Source organism: Homarus americanus, unplaced genomic scaffold, assembly GCF_018991925.1.
Source record: "Homarus americanus isolate GMGI-L3 unplaced genomic scaffold, GMGI_Hamer_2.0 scaffold30108, whole genome shotgun sequence".
Lineage (NCBI taxonomy): Eukaryota > Metazoa > Arthropoda > Malacostraca > Decapoda > Nephropidae > Homarus > Homarus americanus.
In genome coordinates this window covers 3755042-3779267 of record NW_024748109.1, presented here as the reverse complement: position 1 = coordinate 3779267, position 24226 = coordinate 3755042, and the positions used below count along the sequence as shown (strand labels likewise).

General features: G+C 40.1%; 1 protein-coding gene across 1 annotated transcript; it reads left to right on the top strand.

Moving 5' to 3' along the window:
• The first annotated feature begins 837 nt into the window (after window positions 1-837).
• LOC121880179 (F-BAR domain only protein 2-like) lies at window positions 838-22839 on the top strand. Its single transcript, XM_042387306.1, has 3 exons — window positions 838-954; window positions 8537-8766; window positions 22685-22839. The coding sequence occupies exons 1-3, from the start codon at window positions 908-910 to the stop codon at window positions 22744-22746; spliced, it is 339 nt and encodes a 112-aa protein (XP_042243240.1). The 5' UTR covers window positions 838-907; the 3' UTR covers window positions 22747-22839.
• Window positions 22840-24226: the final 1387 nt, after the last annotated feature.

Genomic DNA, 24226 nt, shown 5'->3' with positions numbered 1-24226 from the left:
ATATATATATATATATATATATATATACAAGTAAATCACTGTATGTAGGCGTGATCTGTATATGCTGATAACCACAAGGAAAGAAAGACCTGAGTTCCCAAGCGCTTTCGTGTGCCATCTTCAGGGTTTGACAAGGCCTGCAAGCCTCTCTGTGGTGGTGTGAATTGATACAAGTGATACAGGTGGGGCCAATAATCTGCCTCCTTTCGAACCATCCCGTGCTTTAACCATCTTTTCTACTTGTGAAGTGTTAAAAATAACAAATGTTATCTTGATATTAATTATATGTGCATACCATCATAAAATTAAGATGTTTATTTTGACTAAAAGTGCGTGTTGTGTGGAAAAAAGTGAGATTTGGAGTTATTTGATCTATTTCAATTAATCCCTATGTTCTGTTATTTCATTAACACATTTCTGGTTTCTTGGACTTCGGTTCAATTGATATAAATCCAGACTATACATGAGTAGATAATTTTAGTAACACAATGGTTTTTTATGATATTTTATACTGCTTGTTTTTGTAGCGTCCAAAGTGGGAGAAGGTCTTGGTCCCAAGCATTCAGAATTTTAGAGGTTCGACTGTATCACATTCTTAAGATAATGTTGACATGGATGGTTTTTCCATGCTGGATATATGACCAAGAAGTTTTTTAAATTAATTTTACATTCATTTGTAAAAAAAATATATTTTATTTTTTACATTTGTTTTGTTCTTACAGTAAGTACTAATTAATTTAACTAATCTTAACAGGTGAGACCCATGAATGGAGCTAGTTCATGCCACTGAAGTTGGTTTCAGATGGAAAATGTGAAATACAGCCACACTGACTTTAGAGACTACAAGTAATATCCTCATGCTATTGCCTCCCCTTCTCCCTTACTGAATGTAAATGTAACAGTACCCATGGATGGTGTTGTTAAAAACATGCAGTCCAAACCCCCAGGCCAGTGGTAAGTTGGAATCTTGTGTAGTAATGAGAATAGAAATTATATATATATATATATATATATTATATATATATATTTTTTTTAATTAATTGGATAATTTCATTTGTAGTGTTTTTAAGAATTCTAGTCTAGGTTATATTCTTAAATTATGTATACAGTATTTGGGAATGCCCAAGTGGGATGTTGTAACCCCCTTCGTGTGAAAAGTGAAAGTCCACGTCTTTCAGAGAGAAAGTGTAATTACTATTAGACATGGGAGCAAGAGAGTTGTGCAAGTGATAAGAAGATGTGCATATTGGTTACTAGCATCTAGTTGATCCCTCACCCCTAGCACCAACTACCCCCCTCCACCACTTCCCAGTCCCTACGGGTGGAAGAATAGGTCAGATAGACAGAATGGGAAGACACAAATAGATAATTGATGCTGAAATTGTCCGTAGCCTTATGAGGCACAGGTGTTGCCATCTATTTTATGTATGAGTGTGATAAATATTTACGGTACATATACTATGCAGTGGGGTCTAATTTTGCGTTGGTATATCATATTGGCACGCGTTCATGCATCAGAAATCCGTGCAGACGCTGCCCATTAACACGTGTTAAAATTGCAATATTGAATTGGACTCGCCAAACCTTTACTCTTAAACGACTTTGAGTAATCAAATTAACTTTCCAAAAATGACACATAATGGCAAATAAACTGCATTTCCATTATTAAATAAAAATTTTAAGAAATCCCAGGAAAAGTTTGTGAAGCTCTGGGAAACAATGGGGTTCCGAGGCAGGGGATGAAAGCAAGTCGAATTCAAAGCATTCAAAATCAATTTCAGATACATAAAATTGAATTCAACTTCATCACCAATCTCAAGAGTGGCAGGGTCATCATCACTAGATTCTCCTTGATCTTCATCATATAGTAGAGTCGGAAAATTGGCAGTGATGAGAGCTTGGCTGAGGTGTTTAATAAACTCCTGGTGACGTTGCCTGTAAGGTTCCAATAAACTGTCTAACCATGCACTAAGTTTGTCACTACATAGCAGGCTGGGCTCAACACTCATTAAAGCATCCTTGAGTTCTTCAACCTTGCTGAGAACTTGCGTCACCTGCCGCTGAGTCATGCCTTCCTCAGTTTGCTCTGGTACCGCCACACCACCAACACTTCCTTCCACCGCCTCAAACTCATTTTCCTCGTCTTCCATATCCCACAGCATGTCGTCTAGTGAAGTGGATTCCTCTGTCTCTCCGATAACTTTCATCACATTGTATGCGTATTATACACCTCCTCCCCAACTTAGGACTGGGTTAGGGACCCAAATCCAGGTCGTAAGTCGAAAATGCTTAAATAATACAGTGGGGTATGCTATAACGAACGGATCCTACTATGAATATTCCTATAACGAACGGTTTTACCTATAAAATTGAGAATGCTATAACGAACGCAACTCCTACAACGAACGCGGATGAATACGGGACTATTTCGCCTGGCGCATGAATATTGTTGTACCGCGACCCACAACAAGAGCGTCAGGCGCCATCTTTGTCTCATTGTGTAGCCAGTGCACCACTGTTATTGTTGAAATTTCGTCTTTTGATGTGGAAATTCGCGTTATTTGTATAACTATTTTGTTATACAAGTATACAATTGTAACAATGAATCGTCCAAAGCGAGTGAGAAAGCTAATAACCCTTGAAACTAAGAAAGAAATTATAAAGAAACGTGAGAATGGAAGAAGCATTGCAAAACTTAGTGATGAATATGGGATGGCTAAATCGACTATATGTACGATTTTGAAGAATAAAGAGGAGTTAAAAACTGTGCAAGTGGCTAAGGGAATCTTTAGACTTAGCAAAGCAAGAGTGTAATGTGATTGAAGAGATGGAAAATTTACTCTTAGTGTGGATAAAGGAGAAAGAAATGGCAGGTGGTAACATTAGTGAAGCTATAATTTGTGAGAAGGCCAGACAATTGTTTGAGGACCTTAAAGCCAAGACTCCCAGTGGAAGTGATAGTGATGTGCCAGTGTTTAGGGGTACCTGCATGCTGAATAACACTAAGGTAAGATAAAGTACCGTATTTTTTACATTTTCCACAGAATTTTTTCAGTGTTAAGTGGTTGTATTTGGGGGCCTGGAATGGATTAATCCTATAACGAACGAATGCTATAACGAACAAGGTTCTGGAACCAATTACGTTCGTTATAGCATACCCCACTGTACATAGAAAATCTAAAGTGGGTGTCTCTTTTTCTTCTCAGCACCACAAAACTCTCACTTTTAAGCTTGCCAGCCATTTTAAAGTGAATTTCAAACGAAATTTTTTTCAGTACACAGCGCAATCACTGACGTTGGGACTCGAAAATACGTAATTTGATAAAATTTTGGTACAACTGAGGCGGTCGTATGTCCGGGTGGTCGTTAGTCTGGGAGGAGCTGTAATTGGCACACTTATTTTACAATGTATCAGTACAGTACTATACTGTAGAACGTCGATATAACACGAAATACGTTCCAAGAGAGGTCACTTTAAACCGAATTCGCACTAAATCGAAGTGTTGTTTCAATGGAATAATTTAGTTTGGTACTTGAGAGAAACACAAAATACTAAAAAGACTGAGAGTCTACCCAGATGCAACTCAGCCCCTCTCCTAGAATAAACAATACATTGGTTTTTGTAGTATTATGTTAAAACAAGCACTCATAAATCAACACAGCTAAAATTAAGGGATGCGAAATGGTCTGTTTACTGGCTGGGAAGATGGGGGGAGGGGAAGGGAGGGAGGAAGGGGAAGTGACAGTGACATGTTTGACAGTTGACGCCGAAGGTCTAGTGAAGTATTTATTTGTTTATTTATGTCCTTTACCTTGAGTTTCTGTTTTTTGCTTATAAAATGTCACAGACATGACTGGTGAGAATATAATTTACATTGCTGGAATTCTTCTAAGATAGTGATTAATTTGAATATAAACATGCTATAATTTGCACGAGACAAAAATTTTAGTAATCATTTAGTACATTATTTTGAGTACGTGTACAGTGCAGCTTTGCCCTTAGGACAGTTTAGCGTGCCCAGAGAAACATTAGGTGCAAAATTTTAAATTTGATGAGCCAGATTGACTTGCGCAAAATAAAAAAATTTGCTTTAAATTAAAACATTGTCCTTAATTGTGCATGTCGCTTTAAATCAATTATCTTAAATTGAATCGCCTTAAATCAACGTTCTACTATAATTGATAAATAATAAAAAAACCGAATGACAAAAGCGACAACGACCAGTCCTCCCCCCCCCCCTCCTTTCCTTTGTGGAGGGAGAGAATCAGTGGTCAGGGACAAGATTACTTTCTGATTCGGCTTGTCCTCTTATTTTGAAGTCAAATTTCAAATTAAGCATTGTATTTTTTTCTATTATTTAATGTTTTATATTATTAATAAGTGGCTGATCATGCGAAAATATAGAAATGAGTAAATGAAAATAAAACTGACGAATGCAGCAGCAGCCAGTTCTACCCCCCCTCCAGCACCTGTTTGCATGAAGTGTCATCTCTTGTACCTATTAGCTCTCGTTAGGCCAATATTGAATCTGATGAGACCACTGGACAGTATCCCCATTAAAGACTAAGGTATTATATTTTATAAAAAATATATTTAGTTCAATCCAGAATGCGATGTCTAGCTTTTATACCCGCATATATATATATATATATATATATATATATATATATATATATATATATATATATATATATATATATATATATATATATATATATATATATATATATATATATATATATATATATATATACACTTCATTTTTAGTCCATATAACACGCGGACTTTGAACATATAATCAACGACCTCACCAGCCAGGAATCGAACCCTCAACCTACTGGGTGGGACTAGGGAATGCTACCGACCAACCCACAAGGACACTAAAAGCAGTCCTAGACTCTGTTATATTTCACACAAAGCCTGTTCATCGAGCTGATGGCGCCGTGAACCTCATTGGGAACCGCCCGTGCCTCGTATGTGGTGTCAGTAGCATTTTACCGAATCCAGCTAGTATGAAACACGAGGTACCATATATATACTTCATTTTTAGTCCATATAACACCATACCAGCTGGATTCGGTAAAATGCTACTGACACCACATACGAGGCACGGGCGGTTCCCAATGAGGTTCACGGCGCCATCAGCTCGATGAACAGGCTTTGTGTGAAATATAACAGAGTCTAGGACTGCTTTTAGTGTCCTTGTGGGTTGGTCGGTAGCGTTCCCTAGTCCCACCCAGTAGGTCGAGGGTTCGATTCCTGGCTGGTGAGGTCGTTGATTATATATATATATATATATATATTGCATTAACTCGCCAGGCCAACATATATTTTTTAATGAACTGTACTACAGTACTATATTACTTACATACCGAGAGTAATATAAAGTGTACCCACGCTAATTTGGATTTTAATTCAAATTTTAGCTCGATTTGTGAGTTTCTGTTTTTGTTTTTAAAAAATGAATTAAACAGTTTGTATTTGGAATGAATCCGAAATAACCGAGCTGTTTAAAAAAGTCGCCTTGGCTGCCACATAAAATATCCTTTTTATAATTACAGTGCAAATATAAATATTTTTTTAAATATACATACAGTGATAATAAGTCAAATAATACAGTAATATGTAAATGATATTCCAAAAGTGTAATGGTCACACTGGTAAGTGAAGTAAAAACCCACATTGATGAAAGAATCTTGGAGCTGGTATACTAGAACCCTCTTCAGCCAACTAATAGAACAAAGCAAGGGAGAAAGACACAGAACAAAGGAATCGGGTCACATGACCTGTCTCGTTAATTGAGGAAGGGTGGGGATTAGGGATAATCTTCTTAATAACAGTATTGAGGATCAAGTCTAGGGTCCACTGACCATTCACCATTTTATTTTATTTATTTATTTTTTTTTACGGGGATTAGCCCACCCGGGCACAGATCACTGACCCACATCCAGGCCTGGGGGGTAAAAATGTAGTAATAATAATAATAATAATAATTCAGACTAAATAAAATGTATAATAAAAGATACAAAATTGAAAATAAAATAATAATAATAATAATAATAATAATAATTATAATAATAATAATAATAATAACAACAACACTTATAATGATAATAATAATAATAATAACAACAACACTTATAATGATAATAATAATAATAATAATAATAATAATAATAATAATAATAATAATAATAATAATAATAATAATAATAATAATAAAGTGCTCAGGAGTGAAGTAGCTACGGCATCTGTACAGCATTCCCAGCTTTCAGGATGCAGCTTTAGCAATGTTGAGGATGTCTGGCTTCCATGACATATTAGAGGAAATGGTGAGGCCTAGCATATCTATTTTAGAATTTGACAGAATGATTCCTTCCTGAAATGTGATTGGTGGGAAATCATCTAATTTGGAAAGTGTAATTGGTAAATACTGAGTTTTATTACTATTGAATTTCACCAAGTTTCTATTTCCCCATTCAGAGATGCTGCACAGATCTGCATTGATAAATGAAATGATATCAGCTCTAGAAACAGATCTAGTTTGAGAATTAGGGGGAAGGGAAAAATGTGAAGAAGGGTGAAGAGTCGAATCATCAGCATAAGAATGGATAGAATTAGTCATATTGTGAAGTACCGGTAAATCACTTGATAAAAATAAGGAAGAGAGAAGGTGAAAGAATAGAACCCTGCTGTAGGACACCACTATTGGTAGAGAGAGAGTTAGAGTTTAAATTAAGGTGCAAAAGTAATAATTGAATGTTCAACAATTTTTCTACTGAAGCTAAATTTGGACTTATAAAATCTATATGCGAATAGGCAGAGTATTATTGGTTTGTGAATATCGAATGGGGGTTTTAAAATATCAATTGTGGATAAGTAGGGTTGTGAATAGTAAGATATTCTTGTACTGTATATCTGAAGGCAAACCAGTATTTACATTGAGATCCTGGCTTACTGAATTAATAACAGTGAGGTTTGATACATAGGGCAATGATATGTATGGTTTACTTTATCCGAGGGTAATTTATCCTAAATCATTGAATGTGTTACCTGACATTGTCAACAGTGATTGCTGCTGGGAATGGTGATGCCTCAAGGAGGAATTTCAGATGGAGTTCAGGTGATGTGAGTGTAAACCTTTGAGGTGACGTCAGGTGTACTGGATACAAGGAGTTTTGTAGTGATGATTGTGCCAGTCCTTTGCTGTAACTACTGAGGAGGGCAGCAATGTGGGTTTTCCCTAACATCTATTTAGTTTCATGAGTGGCGAAGAGTCTGCTTTTTGAACTTCATTATGGCTTTTTGTAAATTATGTGCACAGCCAACAAAGATCAGTGCAAGTCTAACTGTGTCTACCAGTAAGCTTGTTACTGTGAGACGTAAACAAGAATTTGACAGTGAAGAAGAAACGCCTAGAACACCCTGATAGTTGGCAAACTAATTTTGAGGTATTCTGTCAGGAGTACAAGGAGGACCTGCCAAGCTTCAACAACCTGTCAGGATAGTTGGCTGTCTTTCAGTATCACTGGCAGAAAAACTAGGCTGCTGGTTATGATATACCAAGTGACATCCGACAGACTCTCCAGAGCATCGACCCCATCCTCTTCCCTAATGTGATGGCTGCCAAGACAGTGCTGGGCAGTTGTGTCCATCAAAACTGCGAGTTTGAAGCGCATTACCCCCAACATTGAAGCTCAAAACCTGTCTCAGAAATACTATAGGCCTGGATCGTCTTAATTGACTTGCTCTCACTATTCCATTGAACTTGATGTGACCATCATTGTGAATAAGTTTACTAAGATACATCCTCATAGGATGGAATTAATTAACATCATGAAGAGTTATGACTTACAGTATTATAATTATCTTGCTAGGTACATTTAGTGCTTACAGACAATGACCGTTATACAATGGATCAATCTGCACTCGATCAGTTTTACCATGTAAAAAAAATTAATGCCTTTTACCACAATGCAGTGACTGAAGTTCTGTTTTAAGATGGTTGCTACTCGAATGCTTTTTCTGCATTGTCACTGCTATGAAAAAATGATGTGCAATAACTCGCAATATTCGGAGATATCATGATGCAATATTTGAATGGCATAACATGGAAGTTTCTGCCCCTCTCCTGTGATTGCCATAAAACACGGATAAACTCACACAGATTGCCAATACTGTATACTGCTTCCTATTGCATAGAGGTTACACTAATCATCCTTTTTGCTTGTATATTATAATACAAAGCTACAGTTTGTATTTAAGATTTCCCAAGAAATGGATTTTTTAGCTTTAAAAGGTTTATAGAATGGATATAGTTATTGTAGCAGTCACAAACTGAATGAACTGAGAAAGTATTTTATGTATTTTGAGAATTTCAAGGATATTTGCTGTAAAACTGCCTAATCACTGAAGCCTTGACACTCATTATTTTATTATTTCATAAATTTTGATTAATACTGTACATATATTTTTCATATTGTGTCTAATGATACTGTGTATGTCATCATCCTAAATACAGTGTTATCCCACCAGGTTAAAAGACCAGCAAAGAGCAGTGTGGAAGTTAACTGAACTCTCTCAACACTCCACTGATGCTGGTGTAGGGTCATTAAGGGCTAAATTTGATGTAGCAGCTGGTCCTTCTACCCCGGCTACTGTGTCAGCCCAGTTCAACTGTGAAGGAACAACTGTCTCAGGCTTGGAATTTAATCTTGTTGGCTCAGGATACAGAGTTTCTCTCATTAAGAAGAGATTTGTTTCAGGTGAGTTTCATTAGTAGATATATGTTGTTTGAAATTGCAGTACTGACACTCCTCGGGTTATGTATTTCCAACATGAAAGATACTCTCCGATAAGTCCTATTTAAAATGAGCACCAAGTAATTCCCGGGCCGGTCAGGGATATTTTCAACCATACCATACAAGCTGTATGGTATGTTATGGTTATTTTTGAACTTGCAATTTTGGGTTGATACACTATGTAGTTTTTTATTTATTTATTTATTTATTTTTATTTTTTTTCCATACATACACAATCTTACAAACAAAATGTGGGGATGGGGGGGGGGGGTAATTGCCTTAAAGTATAAAGTTATTATAACTCTTAATTTCAGGGAGATGCTTTTTTATGCCATTATATACACACAATCCTACATACAGAAAGTGCAAAAATAAATCAAAGCAGGTTTTTTCTAAAAAACAGTTTTTGTGATATAGCCCAGAAGCGACGCCTAGCTTATACCTAGGTAATGTTAATGCCTAGCAATAACTTGCCAGGCCAACATACAGGGAATTAAAACATCTAATAATTACTTAATAAGTAATATTAGGAGGACACGTCGCTACCTGGCATTTAATTGCAATTCTCGAAACCCCCTCCTTCACCCCCCATCATATGCACTGCCACCGTCATCTCTTGCCTTAGAGCGAGCAGTAAACAAAAGTCAACTCTCGAGGGGTGGAGATGGGTGGGTTATCGGCGTCGCATTCTGGGCTATATCACAAAAACTGTTTTTTAGAAAAAAACGGCTTTTTGTTCAACCCAGAATGCCATGCCTAGCTTGAATACCCGAGCAGGAGGTGGAGAGGGAGGTGACGTTGCGTACAAGGCTCCGCTAGCTTAGGTCCAGATTAAACCGTTTGGAAGATTTCCAAAATTAGGAACATTTACCGGAAGGTAAAATTATAATTTACATATCTCAATGAGGATACTCACTTTATTCTGATGAGGAAGAAGGTGCTGGTTGTGGAGATTGACTAGCTGTCTTTGGAAGTTTTTGAAGGTCTCCAAAAGCCCATTTCCTTGATCTGACTGAGGCTCTTATGCCGCAGAAAGGCCACAGACCCTGCTTATTTCCTGGTGTCATGTGCCAAAAATTTCTTGCCAGGGTCTGCTTGATTCACTAATTGAGATAAAGATTTTGTCATTTGACTAGAAGACAATTTCTTACCATCCCTGGATGAGAAACAATAGAGGCCTCGATTAGGGAATCTGGTTAACCATTCCTGAAGATTTTTAACTGGGCACAGTATATGAGGAACCCTTATCTCATCCATTAGTCATTTTATCCTAATAGGTTGAGCTTGAAAATCTTCTCTTTCATTTTTTCTTAGGATCTCTGTAGGAAAAAGGGCAACATCCTCCTCAGTAAATACCAATAATGATGGATTATTGGAAATTGAAATCAGTTCACCGATTCTCATACCTGTTGCTATTGCTAGAAGGAAGGCTGCCTTCTGGAGTAATTTATCCCTGTTCAGATTTATATTTTAATTAGGCCCCATAAGAAATTTAGTAACTTTTTCCAGAGACCAAGGTGGGATTCTCTTAGGCCGAAGGGGTCTCTGAATGAAAAAGGACGATCTGAGCATATGATAAATCCTTGGGTTCAAAGTACAGTGACCCCTCCGTTAACGAACTCAATCCGTTCCAGAAGGTTGTTCGTGAACCGAAAAGTTTGTTAACCGAAACCATTGTTTCAATGGGTTTTTGGGTAATTGGTTCCAGCTCACCGAAAATTTCCTAAATTCAACAAAAATGGTAGAAAAGTTCACTTACTTTGAGGTGTGTATGTAGAAGGCTCCTGGATGATGATGATGATGATGGGATTTAGAATGGGGGTGGAGGAGAAGGAAGAAGAGAAGGCATTGGGGTGGAAGAGAAGTCACCCCATGGTGCCATTTCACCCATAAAATTTTAGCTCTCTGGTGTAATTCAAGATTATTTTCTTTAAATCAACACTGCACTGCATTATATATTGTCAATATGTAAAATATATTTCAAAATGACCAATAATTTGCTTGGAAACACAGAAAAAAGCGTTTAGTTGAAGAGAGTCTCAAGCAAGATGTTACCTCCAGTGAAAACAGAGAGAGACTAACTCCTGTTTGCTGTGTTAAGAGGCTGGATGCCTCGCATTAAACTAGTCACTTTACCTTCAATTATGTTCAATAATTGTTAAAATGACTAAAAAATTGAATATTAAACTTTTAAAATTATTGAATAGTATAAACTTCTTGATATTTTCTAAAATAGTAAGGAATTTAAGCCCTAGAACCGATTAATGTATTGGCGGACTGATACTAAAGCTGGTTGCCCGGTCAGTGCAAGCGAAAACATGTTGAGGTCGGTTCGTAAGAACTTCGTTAACCGAATTGAAGATCTTTATGGAAGGCAGTTCGTTAATCGAAATTACGTTAACCGAGGTGTTCGTTAAACGAGGGGTCACTGTAATATTAAAACCCCAAGCCAGAGGGTCAACCAATGCTGATTTATAAGACGCAATTGTCGATCCTTGAAGGCCTTTAACTCTGAACAGAAATTCTAAAAATTCTAACACAACTGTTTCGACGATGATTCTAGAGTGGCTAACTTGATAAATTGTTGAAAAAGTTTCCAAGCTTTCTCATATTGCATAGAAGTTTGGGGTCTATGACCTGCTAATACTTGGTTAGCTATATTGGAATTACCCAACAACCTATTTAAACTCCTTTTGAGAAACTCCAAGCGTGAAGTGCCAAGGATGTCTCGAACTGAGAATGAAGTACCTGGTCTAGACATTCTTGTTGCAATTGTAGCGGATGCAGGCACCAGTCCAACAGATCCAGGCACCAAGGTTGTAGGATCCAATATGGTGCAATTAAGAAGACCTTGCCTTGGAAGGATCTGAGTTTGTGAACCACTTTGGGCAATATTTTCACAGGTGGGAACAGATAGATTGAATTCCAAAGGTTCCAATCTAAGAGTAGAGCATTTCCTAAAAGATTCAATCTCTCCAGAGATGCATAAAGTGGCATCTTGTGATTTTTTAGGGAGGCAAAGAGATCTATCTTTGGAGTTCCAAACTTCGTCACTAGACTCTTGAACTCTGAGACCTTTTGGGACCATTCTGTTTCCGTCGATACTGGTCGGAGACGGGACAGCGCATCTGCCCAATTGTTTTGTACTCCCGGTATATAAGTTGCTTTGAGGTAAAGTGTTTGTGTTACAAACTTTGAAAAAAATTTTCTGACATTTGTAGAAGAGGCCAAGACCTGGTTGAGCCTTGATGATTGAGACAAAACACTGCCGTTTTGTTGTCCATGGCAAACAAGATCCCAGGGAGAGGAACCTATTAGATTGTCCAATTTTGTCCACCATAACAGATGATTCTTGATCTGAATAGGGAGAGAAGAAGCAATATTTCTGCTTCTGTGAAGCAACTCCAAGCCCAGATGAGACAGTTGGTTTTTCCTTAACTTTCCCAAGGAAACCACTATTGTGGCAAAATTTAACAGACCCAGAAGTTTTTCCCAATCGTGCCAAGAAACCTCGTGCTTTACACAAAAGGCTTCGACTTGGTTTATCACATCTGTTACTTTTGCTTCTGGTAGGCTGACTGACTGCGGATTTGTATCCCACTGGAGACCTAACCAATCCAATTTCTGACATGGTATTAAATTTGATTTGACCTCTTAGCAGAAGCAGGCTTGTCTAATTGGGGATTAATTCTCTTACCTAGCACCAATAAACCTAAACTTTCTGCCAACTTGGGATCTTTCCATTGTTTTACATTTAAAAATTTACTCTTCATGACCTTATTTCACCTATTTTTAATTTGGATCTGCAATAATTTTTTCTTGTCTCCTGTGGCTTGATTAAATTGAAAAATTTGATCACAACAAACTGCACAATCCATTAGTGAAAACAGGTTGTTTGAGACACAGCTGCCATGAATTATGCAAGCCATATGAGGATCTATCTTAGTAATCCAAGTGGCTCTACATCCTTGATAATTACATGTAGTACGGTCCCCTTGGGTCTTGGGTGAAACTACTACTACTGAATTCACATTCTCTACTGACAGACAATTCCTTGTATGTAGTGTATGAGCTGAACTTTCTAGTCCTTGTAGCTCATCACTCAATACTAGCTCCTCAGGGACAGTCCCATAGTCGCCTCCATCATCCATTAGTCCAGACTCCTGCCCTTTATCCTCCAGTTGCACATCACTCATCTAAACTAGGAGGAACACTATGAGTCACATTGTATCGTTATAAAAATGTAAGGGAGATAACATTTTCTCCCAAACCTAACCAATATGACTCGTAATTGTTATATTATTAGTACCGGTAAGTTAATTCAATAAGATCTCTTGTTGTTATATAAGTTATATAATGCCTGAGTGAGCACTATCATCCGGCAGGGTTAACAGTGCTGAGCTGCTAGCATAGCTCTCCATTGGCAACATCGTTCACCATTACTCTAGCAATATTTGTTGGGTTAAGAATTCCACCCTGAATGGTTTTCATATAACCCATATAAGGATGCAAGGTCCATCTCAACATAACTCTAGAATGCTAGTAAGACCGGGAGGTCAGCATTCCGGAAGGAACGCTAAGTCTAGCATCCTCGTTAAAGTTCGCTTGGAAAGGCTGAATACCGGGAAAAATTCTGGGGGGAATTTTTTTTTTTTTTTTTTCACCCAACATAAAAAATCCATTTTTTCTTTTCGCATCTGTACACCAGACTAAATGGGGTAGATCCTGTGAAGAAAAAGCTCAAGTCCAAAAAAAGTAGATCTATAGGGGAGGGGGACCTGGACATAACACTGCTTATCTGGACTGTTTTAAGAAAATCAGTTGTCATATTGTTATTCATTAGAATGAACCCTTGAAGATTCGGACTCTGTAAATCCGGATTTTGGAAGATTCGAACCAAAAATTTGGGGGTTCTGGGTTAAGATGCCTCCCTAAGAAGCATTCCCAAAACAGGGTGAAGGTAGTTCTAGGCTTAAAGTTTTTATCTTATAAAATGTCATAGACAAAACCTAGCAGAATATAACTTACCTTGCTGGAATCATTGCAAGATAATGAATAAATTGAGTATAAACATTACATAGTTTGCACAAGAGATAAAAAATTTTGTCCTTGAGTGTAGTACATTTAAGTACCTCTACAAGTTAATTGTCCTGAGGACAAACGTGTACTCAAATTTACTAAGTTAAATAAAAAAAAAAATTATGTCGATTGCAAACTATGGGATGTTTGTACTCAAATTAATCACTATACCTGTATTACAAGAATTCCAGCAATGTAAGTTATATTCTGTCAAGTCAATTCAGTGACATTTTATAAGTGAAAAACTTAAACTCCCTCTATTTGACTGATAACTACACACTTTGTAACCTCCCCGCTGGCTGTCAACACTTTACCTCACCCCATCCCCCTCCTCCCAGCCAGGGTGAAGGTAGTTTTAGGCTTAAAGTTTTTATCTCATAAAATGTCACAGACTAAACTTAGCAGAATATAACTTGTTGATTTTTTAACCTTAAATGGTGACCTTCTCCTCTAAAAATCTCTTTTATAGTCTCAGTTGTAATGGAAAAGTATAACTAATCAATGAATTAGCTCAAGCCACATATGTTAAAGGGTGTGCTGTACAGGGGCAGATTACTATTGGGGCTGATGGTGCTGTAGCCCCAGGCCCACTAGAAAAATAGGCCCACAAATTTTTTTACAAATATATAAACCCTTTCTCTAATAGGTCTCTTAGACTAGCACAAAATAGCCAGTCTGTTCACCACAGGTGATAAAAAATCCTGGCAGGCGAGTTGAAATATTAGAGAGCTTTTCCAGCTGGTGATCATTATTTTAGATTTCATTACTGTTTATATTTTGCGCCTCTGACGTCCAAATTTACCACCCTGGGCAAGAGAGTATTTCCACCTTGGGGTTGGCAAATAATAGAAGCCTTCTCGAGCTGTGATTGGCTCTTGATGAAATAAGTCTGAGGCTTTTGGCCAAAGTATGAAGGTTTGGAGCTTCTCAGTCGCGGGAGATGGGAGTTTGTTTACGGTCTTTTAGCTGAGAGTGAGTGTCTGACTTTTGAGTGAGCAAATACTTACAAAGTAGAAGTTTATAACTGATGACACTTGCTAATGATAGTGTATATGTATTGAAGAGATTGTAATAGATATGTAAACTAAAAATCAATTGCTGCCATAATTATATCCCTGTAAATAAGCTAATGTTATAATCGGTGATAATATTGTCACTATGTGGGTGACTCCATGTGTTTACAGTATTTCATAGCCCTAATAAACAAGCTATAAAATATACATTCTCTACATGTTCTGGATACTCAGTTCTAACTACAGGAGCGAACACAAACACCTGTAGAGTTCTTTGTAGTTTCTATTTGCTGGATCTGCACAGGTACAAACAAGACGGTACTCCCCTACTCTCTCTGTGGGTCAACTGGCCTCCCAGGCGACGTGTGGCAAGTGATACATGTAGCAGCTTCCATATGTCGCCAGGCACATTATCTAAGCGTGTGGTGACATGATAAAAGGCATTGCCACACGCTGCTAGCTAGGCTGAATAAATAATGTATATAAATGGAGTACATACATAATATACATACAACATACATAATATACATACACCTCCCCCTCCCCCACACGCCCATAGCAAAGTCTTGAGCGGACCTTTTCTTTTGATCCGTTCTGAGCATCAAGGGACTTGATCACTGGGGATGATATGGGACTCAACACTGGTGACGGGGGTCAGCAGAAGGCATTGTTACAGGGCGGAGAAAACGGCGGTTCCTCCACCACACACGACCACTGGGTAACCGCACCTGGTAGTCCCGTGACCTACCGAGACCCATGACTACGCCCACTTTATCCCAACGTAGGGAGGTCAGGTCCTGAACACGGACTTGGGTGCTGACACTCAACTTGGGGAGAGATTGGGCGTGGTCGTTGTAGCGGGCGACGACATTATGAGCACATTCGGCAGCTCGGCGATCACAATTCTCTGTCTTAGCCTGCCACTCCTTGGAGAAGGACTGAGGGTGAGCAGGGACACAAGAACGGAGGGGGCGTCCATACAAGACCTGGGCATGGGAGCGTCCGGTGTAATTGGGTGTGTTGCGAAATTCAAGGAGGCCCCGGTCGAAGGCCTCGCAGTCAATATTCCCAGAAGGGGTCACTTTGAGGATGAGGTGCTTCAGGGATTTGACAGCAGCCTCAGCGTGGCCGTTGGACTGCGGGTAATGGGGCGATGACAACACATGCCGGACTCCCCATCGGTCAAGGAACACAGCAAAGTCCCGGCTTGTGAATTGGGGCCCTCCGTCGGTTTGCAGGCACACAAGAACGCCCACGTCACGGAAGTAGTGGCGGAACTTGCTGATGGTGGCGGCAGACGTCGTATCATTACCGCACTTGATGACAACCGGCCAACCAGAGAGACGGTCGACGATAACCAGGAAGGACTTTCCTGACACACAGAAAAAGTCGGCCAACACAGACTCAAAGGGGCGGGTGGGGTTGTCGTCACTCATGAAGGATTCCTGCTGCTGGCTGGGTTGTAGTACTTGGCAGGGCTCACACGCATGGACAGCATTGGAGATGTCGGAGTCGATGCCGGGCCAGAACACAGTCTGTCTTACACGCCGTTTGGTGGCCTCAGCTCCACGGTGACTGTCGTGAAGGCAAGCCAAGACGTGGGGACGTGATTCAGCAGGGACAACTACCGAAGGAGAGGTGTCACTGGCAAGAGGTAGGGGTAGGGCGACGGCAGGGTGGTTGCTGCTCCCTTCGTGTACCCTGTTGGTGTGTTTTACCTGGAGAATAGGATTTGGGAAGGCATGGGAGATGATGGCCAACTCTTGGCAATGTCTGTAGGACAGCAAAGGAGTCGGGACACCATTATGCACATCAATCCAGGCTTGACACGACCTGTTGCCAAAGGTGACATGTACTTGGAGTGAACCTAGGACTGGGGCCATCTGTGAACCATCTGCCCTGAGGCGGAGATCCTTGGGAGGCGGTCCTAGATCACTTGGAGAGAGCCCCAAGCATTACAAATGCTGGGGACTGATGACTGTAGCATCAGCGCCGGTGTCGGGCAGCATCTCGAGATGGGTTGACACACTGCTGTAGGTCACGATGACGCTGATGTGCTGGGGAACTTTGGTCCTGGGACGCGAGGGGGAGTACACCTTCCTAATATGGCTCGAGCGTTGTCCAGGGTCATCGTACTTCTGATTGGACAACTGTGGGCGGCCCTCACTGGTGGAAGGGCGCTGTCCCTTGGGTTTGTTAGTAGGGCAACACTTGTAGTGGCCCAGACGACCACACACATTGCACTGGATGCATTTGGCTGGGCACCGTACTGTAAGTAACCAGTGGCCCTTACAGTCACAACTGTTGCAGGTAGACTCAGCAGCTGGACACACCTGTGTTCCGTGCTGCTTACCACAGCTGTTACAAAAGGAGCCGGGCATGGGCGTGGTGGGCGAAGGCGTTGACTTCTTGTCCTTCATGTACTGGGACATAGCCCGTACAGCTGAAGGGGGAGCTCAGATGGCAGAGGTGGCACACTTGGCAGCCTCATAGGAGCGATATTTTGTCAACACATCCTTAAGAGAAGAGGAAGAGTTGAGGGAAGTGAGGCGTTGGACAAGCTCCTCTTCCTTAACACCCATCAGGATCACCTGCTTCTACTGGGTCTCCTCGCACTGCTGGTGATTACCTGGGCATGTGTCTACCTCTTCCGAGGCTCTCTTTAGTCGTACATAGAAAGCATCGAAAGTCTCGCCCTCCATCTGTCTACAGCTAAACAATTCCCTCCTGCGTAGAGCTTCATTCCGCTGACCTTTGATGTGCCGTTGTAGAACATCCAGTACCTCCTCTACAGACAACGAGGATGTCAGGGGCACCTGCAACGTATGTTCCAAGACACACTGCGTTTCCAAAGACAGGCACATACGTAGCTGAATGAGTTGTTTAGGCTTTGACAAGCTCTGGAGATCCACCATTGTAGCATAATCAATCCACCGTCGCTGCCATTCATGAAAAGTCTGGAAAGTCACATCAGGCTTCAAGATGGGTGGGGGTTGGGCAGCCGCTTTGGGTAGGGCTGGGGGGCGTGAAGAAGGCGTTGACGAGGTACCTGAGCCAATCGATACCGAAGCAGTGGAAGAGCCAGGGGCTTGGTTAGCAGTAAGGCGAGATATCAAAGCTTCAAACCGTGAACTATCTTCCAATTTCCGTTGGTGGTCTCTGTCTGCCTCTGCTCGTCTCCTTTCTTCGTCCTCAACACGTCGTCTAGATTCGTCCTCGTACCTTTCATCACTCATAAACTTCATGAAAGCAATTATCTCTGAAGACAAGGCTGAAGATCGAGGTGAAGGACTTTGAGATGTGGTGGGGGAGATGGAGCATCTCGCTCCGACTGGTCATCCATCTCTGTAGAGCTGTCATCCGTCTGACTCATCCGGACGTTAGCTACACCACTGCTTAAGGCACGAGAAATAATTACTTAATCTGTATACTGTATCTCAAATCGGTGTTGACCGGTCAGCCCGTCGCATCAACAAGATCTGAGACAAAAAATTAATTAAATACACAGAAAAGTAGATTATATATAAAATATATATAAAGAAATGACTGCAGTCTGTCCGTTTGTGCGTGTGTGTGTGTGTGTGTGCGTCAGGTGGTGTGTGGCTGGAACAGTGTAGGCGGGCGAGCGCACCGAGTCAGTTACCCTCGAGACACGCTCCAGGGGGGTGCGCTGAACGCTGCTCCTCAAAAATGCCCGGTACAAGCCTTCCACCTTGGAGAATCCTTTAGAAAAAGGTCACACACTTAAAGCACTGCACACACAAGGCACTTATAACACTTCACAGAAACTTGCTGTCACTGCAACACTTCTCAAACTTGCAATAAATTCAAAACAAGTTCTTGGGGGAGACGGCGGTTGATGGAGCGGGGGAGTTCATGAGCCGGTCTTGCCACAGACAAACTTTACAAAAGCACTTTCACTGATCCAGTCAATTAACTCACTGCGCCATGTACATGTTCTGGGTACTCAGTTCTAACTACAGGAGCGAACACAAACACCTGTAGAGTTCTTTGTAGTTTCTATTTGCTGGATCTGCACAGGTACAAACAAGACGGTACTCCCCTACTCTCTCTGTGGGTCAACTGGCCTCTCAGGCGACAAGTGGCAAGTGATACATGTAGCAGCTTCCATATGTCGCCAGGCACATTATCTAAACGTGTGGTGACATGATAAAAGGCATTGCCACACGCTGCTAGCTAGGCTCAATAAATAATGTATATAAATGGAGTACATACATAATATACATACAACATACATAATATACATACAAGCATATATTCATACATACAGTACATATATATATATAATATACATTCATGCATACATACATACATACATACATACATACATACATACATACATACATATTAGCCTCTATACTCTAGCCTGTGGGGTTCGGGTTGTTGGGTTCACACTCAGGATGGGATGGAGAAAGGAAACTCACAATGTGCTCTCTGTATACATATTGTATTGGATGTACAGTGCAGCTTGGTGCTGGGAAGTGGCAGCGTGGTTACAAGCGTGATGTAGAGAGAGCTGGTTGGTGAGGATGCTCAGAGGAGGACCAGCTTGTGGGTCGCCATGCTCGCCGGCGGGAGCGAGGGCCGCCAGGCAGGAGGAGGTGTTGCTTGTTGGTTGGTGTAGGTCGAAAGAGAGAGATAGATCACCACGAGATCAGGTCTTATATAGCGGAGGTAGGTGTGGCTTAATAGTTGACCTCCGTCATGTAAGGCGGCGCTGGTTGACCTAGACCACGAGGCATACACTGGGGAATTCACGGGGTCGGCTACTCAGCGACAAGCGTTTGTAGGGGAGGAATCCACTACAATACTCCCCCTTCCCTCCGGGTGCGGCTGGAGGTTGGCAGAGTTGTGTGCCACATGTGAGGCAGAACGGGCGGTGCATGCCACATGTGGGACATAACGGCGAGGGCATGGATGTGCCAGCCGCTAGGGGGGCAACTCTGTCTAGATACACGAGATCTGTGGGAGAAAAGAGGGAGAAGGAGGGTTGTGGAGGTGATGAATGTTGTGCTTCCCTCGCGACAGGTACAGAGTCCTCAGATGCGCCTGCTGGGGTGTGTGGGCCTGGGTCAGGAGTAGGGGCTGCGTTAGGAAGAGTGTCCATGACAGCAGCAGGGTGCATGACAGCAGCAGGGTCCACGACAGCAGCAGGGTGCAGGACAGTAGCAGGGGGTACCTGAGGGAGAAAAGAGGGGTGTGTGGGTCCGCGTCAGGAGCAGGGGCCGCGTCAAGAGGAGCGGCAGGGGGTACTGCTTGGCCGGGGCCGGCGTCTGAGGCAGGACGGGTGTGTTGGGGTCGGTAGGACGTGGTGCTTGGGGCAGGAAGAGGAGCTGGTGTCTGCTTAGAGTAGTAGAGCTGCTCTAGGGTGTCTAACGTGCGAAGTAGAGACAGTAGATGTAGAGCCGATGAGAGCTGCTTCTGTGTGGATAAGCCAGTCTTCCATGTTGCTTGAAGACTGGGAGAGTGATCAGTTTCTCCTCCTTCCTGTGTGAGTGCGAATCTCCGGGGGTCACCATTTGTGGGGTACGTGATGTTTGGTTCTCACTCAGGATGGGATGGAGAAAGGAAACTCACAATGTGCTCTCTGTATACATATTGTATTGGATGTACAGTGCTGCTTGGTGCTGGGAAGTGGCAGCGTGGTTACGAGCGTGATGTAGAGAGAGCTGGTTGGTGAGGATGCTCAGAGGAGGACCAGCTTGTGGGTCGCCATGCTCGCCGGCAGGAGCGAGGGCCGCCAGGCAGGAGGAGGTGTTGCTTGTTGGTTGGTGTAGGTCGAAAGAGAGAGATAGATCACCACGAGGTGAGGTCTTATATAGCGGAGGTAGGTGTGGCTTAATAGTTGACCTCCGTCATGTAAGGCGGCGCTGGTTGACCTAGACCACGAGGCATACACTGGGGAATTCGCGGGGTCGGCTACTCAGCGACAAGCGTTTGTAGGGGAGGAATCCACTACAAGCCTATACAAATACAGTCAACCCTCACTTTACGCGATTAATGTAACCCACAGGGTACCGCGGAAAGTGAGAAACGCGTAAAGTGAATAACATAACATATGGGATTAAATGAAATAGAGACCAGCTGACCCCCAAACTCCACTTTTTCCAACACAATACCTATGTTCTAGTAAAAATAACATCTTAATTTTATGATGGTACATGCGCACAATTAATACTTAAGAGAAATACAGTCGCCAAGTTAATGTCCATTCAAATAATGGACTCAACTCCCTCTCTTCTCACACTACACTTGGCTCTTCCCTCTCTGAGAAATTTTGGGGGGAAAACCAGGTATAGTAATAAATAATACCTCAAACTAAAGTTAGGATAATATAATTGACATTGCTGGATTCCTTGTAAGACCAGGAATATTTTGAATATAAATGTCATATATTTTTCACAAAAGATAACATATTTACTCAGAGTAAACATTCCATCTAAAATTTGTATGTCTAATGCAAAATCTATGATGTTTATATTCAAAATGATCATCAAATTGTAAGAATTCCAGCAATGTAAATTATATTCTGGCCGGGTAATTTGTATGAATTTTATGAGCTAAAACAAATATCTTCAGTTAATAAAAAAAAAAATATTCTTCATGACACTATCTGTCAATCAAAGTACCCCACCTTGCCTCCCCCCCTCTTCCAACCGAACCAGATGGTCAGTCTGTCCCAACCCTCCCTTCAAGAGAAAGGGTGGGTGAAAAAACTAGATTTTAACATTTAGTATTAAATAATACCTCAGATTAAAGTTAGGATAATATAATTGACATTGCTGGATTCCTTGTAAAACCAGGAATATTTTGAATATAAATGTCATATATTTTGCACAAAAGATAACATATTTACTCAGAGTAAACATTATATCGAAAAATTTTATGTCTAATGCAAAATATATGATGTTTATATTCAAAATGATCATCAAATTGTAAGAATTCCAGCAATGTAAATTATATTCTGGCCGGGTAATTTGTATGAATTTTATGAGCTAAAACAAATATCTTCAGTTAATTAAAAAAAAAATATTCTTCACACATGCCAGGTGGTCGGTCGCCGGTCCCTCCCTACCAGATAACTGTGTGGGAATACCAGACTGTTTACCTTTGTAGTAATAAATAATAAATCAGACTAAAGTTAGGATAATATAATTGACATTGCTGGATTCCTTGTAAGACCAGGAATATTTTGAATATAAATGTCATATATTTTGCACAAAAGATAACATATTTACTCAGAGTAAACATTATATCTAAAATTTGTATGTCTAATGCAAAATCTATGATGTTTATATTCAAAATGATCATCAAATTGTAAGAATTCCAGCAATGTAAATTATATTCTGGCCGGATAATTTGTATGAATTTTATGAGCTAAATAAGAAAATTATACTTCACCCGCGTAAAGGGGTACACCCACCGCGGAATGTGAGCATCCTGGGTTCTGGCAGGGCACCGCGTAAACGTGGAAACGCGGAATGTGAGACCGCGTAAAGTGAGGGTTGACTGTAGTCTGAGTTAGGCTCTCTGTAATTAATTAGCCCCAGGCCCACGAGAGCCTTAATCCAGCTCTGGTGCTGTACCTAGGTGTGCATCCTGTGGATTTGATGCTTTGTTATGCAAGTCTCATAGTGTGAGCTTGGTGGTCATAAAACAAGATTTCAATATTAATCTTTCATGTTTCTATATTCCACAACTCTGTTTTGAATTATCAACTCTTTGACAACTTACAGTAAATATTAATTAAATAATCTTTCCATCCGCAGGCAAATACATATGTGATGCAGATGCTGTGTTGAGATTGCGCTATGGCTCATTTCCAAGTTAGTGCTAAGTAACATAAAAAAAATTTTTTTCTTTCTTTTCTTTTTTCTTTTCTTTTCTTTCTGTATATCACTAATAAAAATAAATGAAGACTTTAGAGCTGTAATTTTAATGTCAGTTATCACCTAGAATAAATGTAGTTGCAACTTTAATGTAAAGACTTTGCATTCTGAACTCAGGGGACTGATCAGATTCAAGTGAAGAATTGGGTAAAGTTGGCACTTTATAACTTGTTGTTGACTACATCTAACTTGTCTACAGCACTCAAGGCATTGTTTAGATTATCTTTTCTTAATTGAAAAAAGAAAAATGCCATCCTACTATAACGAGATGACCTAATTGATTAGCTGTTAGCCAATCTCTCGGGTGTATGTCTTTGCCTAATTGTTTCATTAGTAAGTCTTATTATTTTATAATGGTTGTCAACAGTTTTGCTGAATTCATTTACAGGGAACTTATCTATTAATCATTGACATGTGTCTGCTTCCTTTTATTTATAACAAAGTATCTAAAGATATTTCCCCATCAATATTTAATCAGTAACTTGACGCTTCTGTCATTATGTTCATGAAGTTTTTAAAGTGAAGAATGTGTTGATAGTTCCGGTTGTAATATTATATAATTCTCAATAAAATTAATTTATTGACCTTTAATAGTTATGAACCAAAACTGTAACTGAAAATTATTGTTATGTTTGCTTTTGTAATATAATAATAGCAAAAATGACACTTAAAATTGTACAATAAAAACTAAATGTTGATAAAGATATATCTTCTCCAACAGGAATACAAATAATCATAACAAAAATACCTATAACAGAGAAAGATGATTAAAAAGAATAAATATCATTTTGAAAAATATAATTATACAGTATAGTGGAATACAAGTGTTTTTCACATTTTCTTTCTTGCTGCTGATCTTGTTATAACAAATACCTCTCAACTGTTACATAGGCAATGGCTGGATAATGTATCTCAGAGGAAAATATATTAAAAGGGAATAAGTGGCTGCATTAACTCCTATTAATATCACTTGATTATCCCTGTTCAGTCAGGTGTAATGATGAATGAAGACTTTTTCTAGTACAGTTTCTTTTCTCAGAACAAGTGCCTTCATGGCTTTTTATTATATAAGGGCTTGCAGATCCACATAGATTTTGTTTATTTGCATTGTTTTAAAGATTTTGTTTTTTGCATATAATCAAAAGATGTAAGGCTAAGAAATCCTAATCTCAAGAATTGAAATATCCTGCTCTCTGCATCTTTATTCAGAATCTTGAGGCCAAGTTTGATTTTGATGATTTTAACTTTATGATTCCAGTGTTAAACCATGTTTCTCATTAAAGTCATAGCTTCCATTCAATAACTTATTTTACTTTGATCAGTTCTTTTCAAGTTTTAAGATAGTATTTCCCAAATGTTTGATTTGGCATTTTCAGCTTTTATGCTTCCAAGGTTATGGCTCTCGAATTCACAGTCTTATTT

What these genes read in the sequence shown, in the direction of transcription:
- LOC121880179 (XM_042387306.1), top strand. Translation starts at nt 908, where the DNA reads ATGGATGGTGTTGTTAAAAACATGCAGTCCAAACCCCCAGGCCAGTG. An exon ending in TCCAAACCCCCAGGCCAGTG is followed by an intron (nt 955 to 8,536) that starts GTAAGTTGGAAT and finishes TTATCCCACCAG; the next exon opens with GTTAAAAGACCAGCAAAGAG. An exon ending in TAAGAAGAGATTTGTTTCAG is followed by an intron (nt 8,767 to 22,684) that starts GTGAGTTTCATT and finishes TTCCATCCGCAG; the next exon opens with GCAAATACATATGTGATGCA.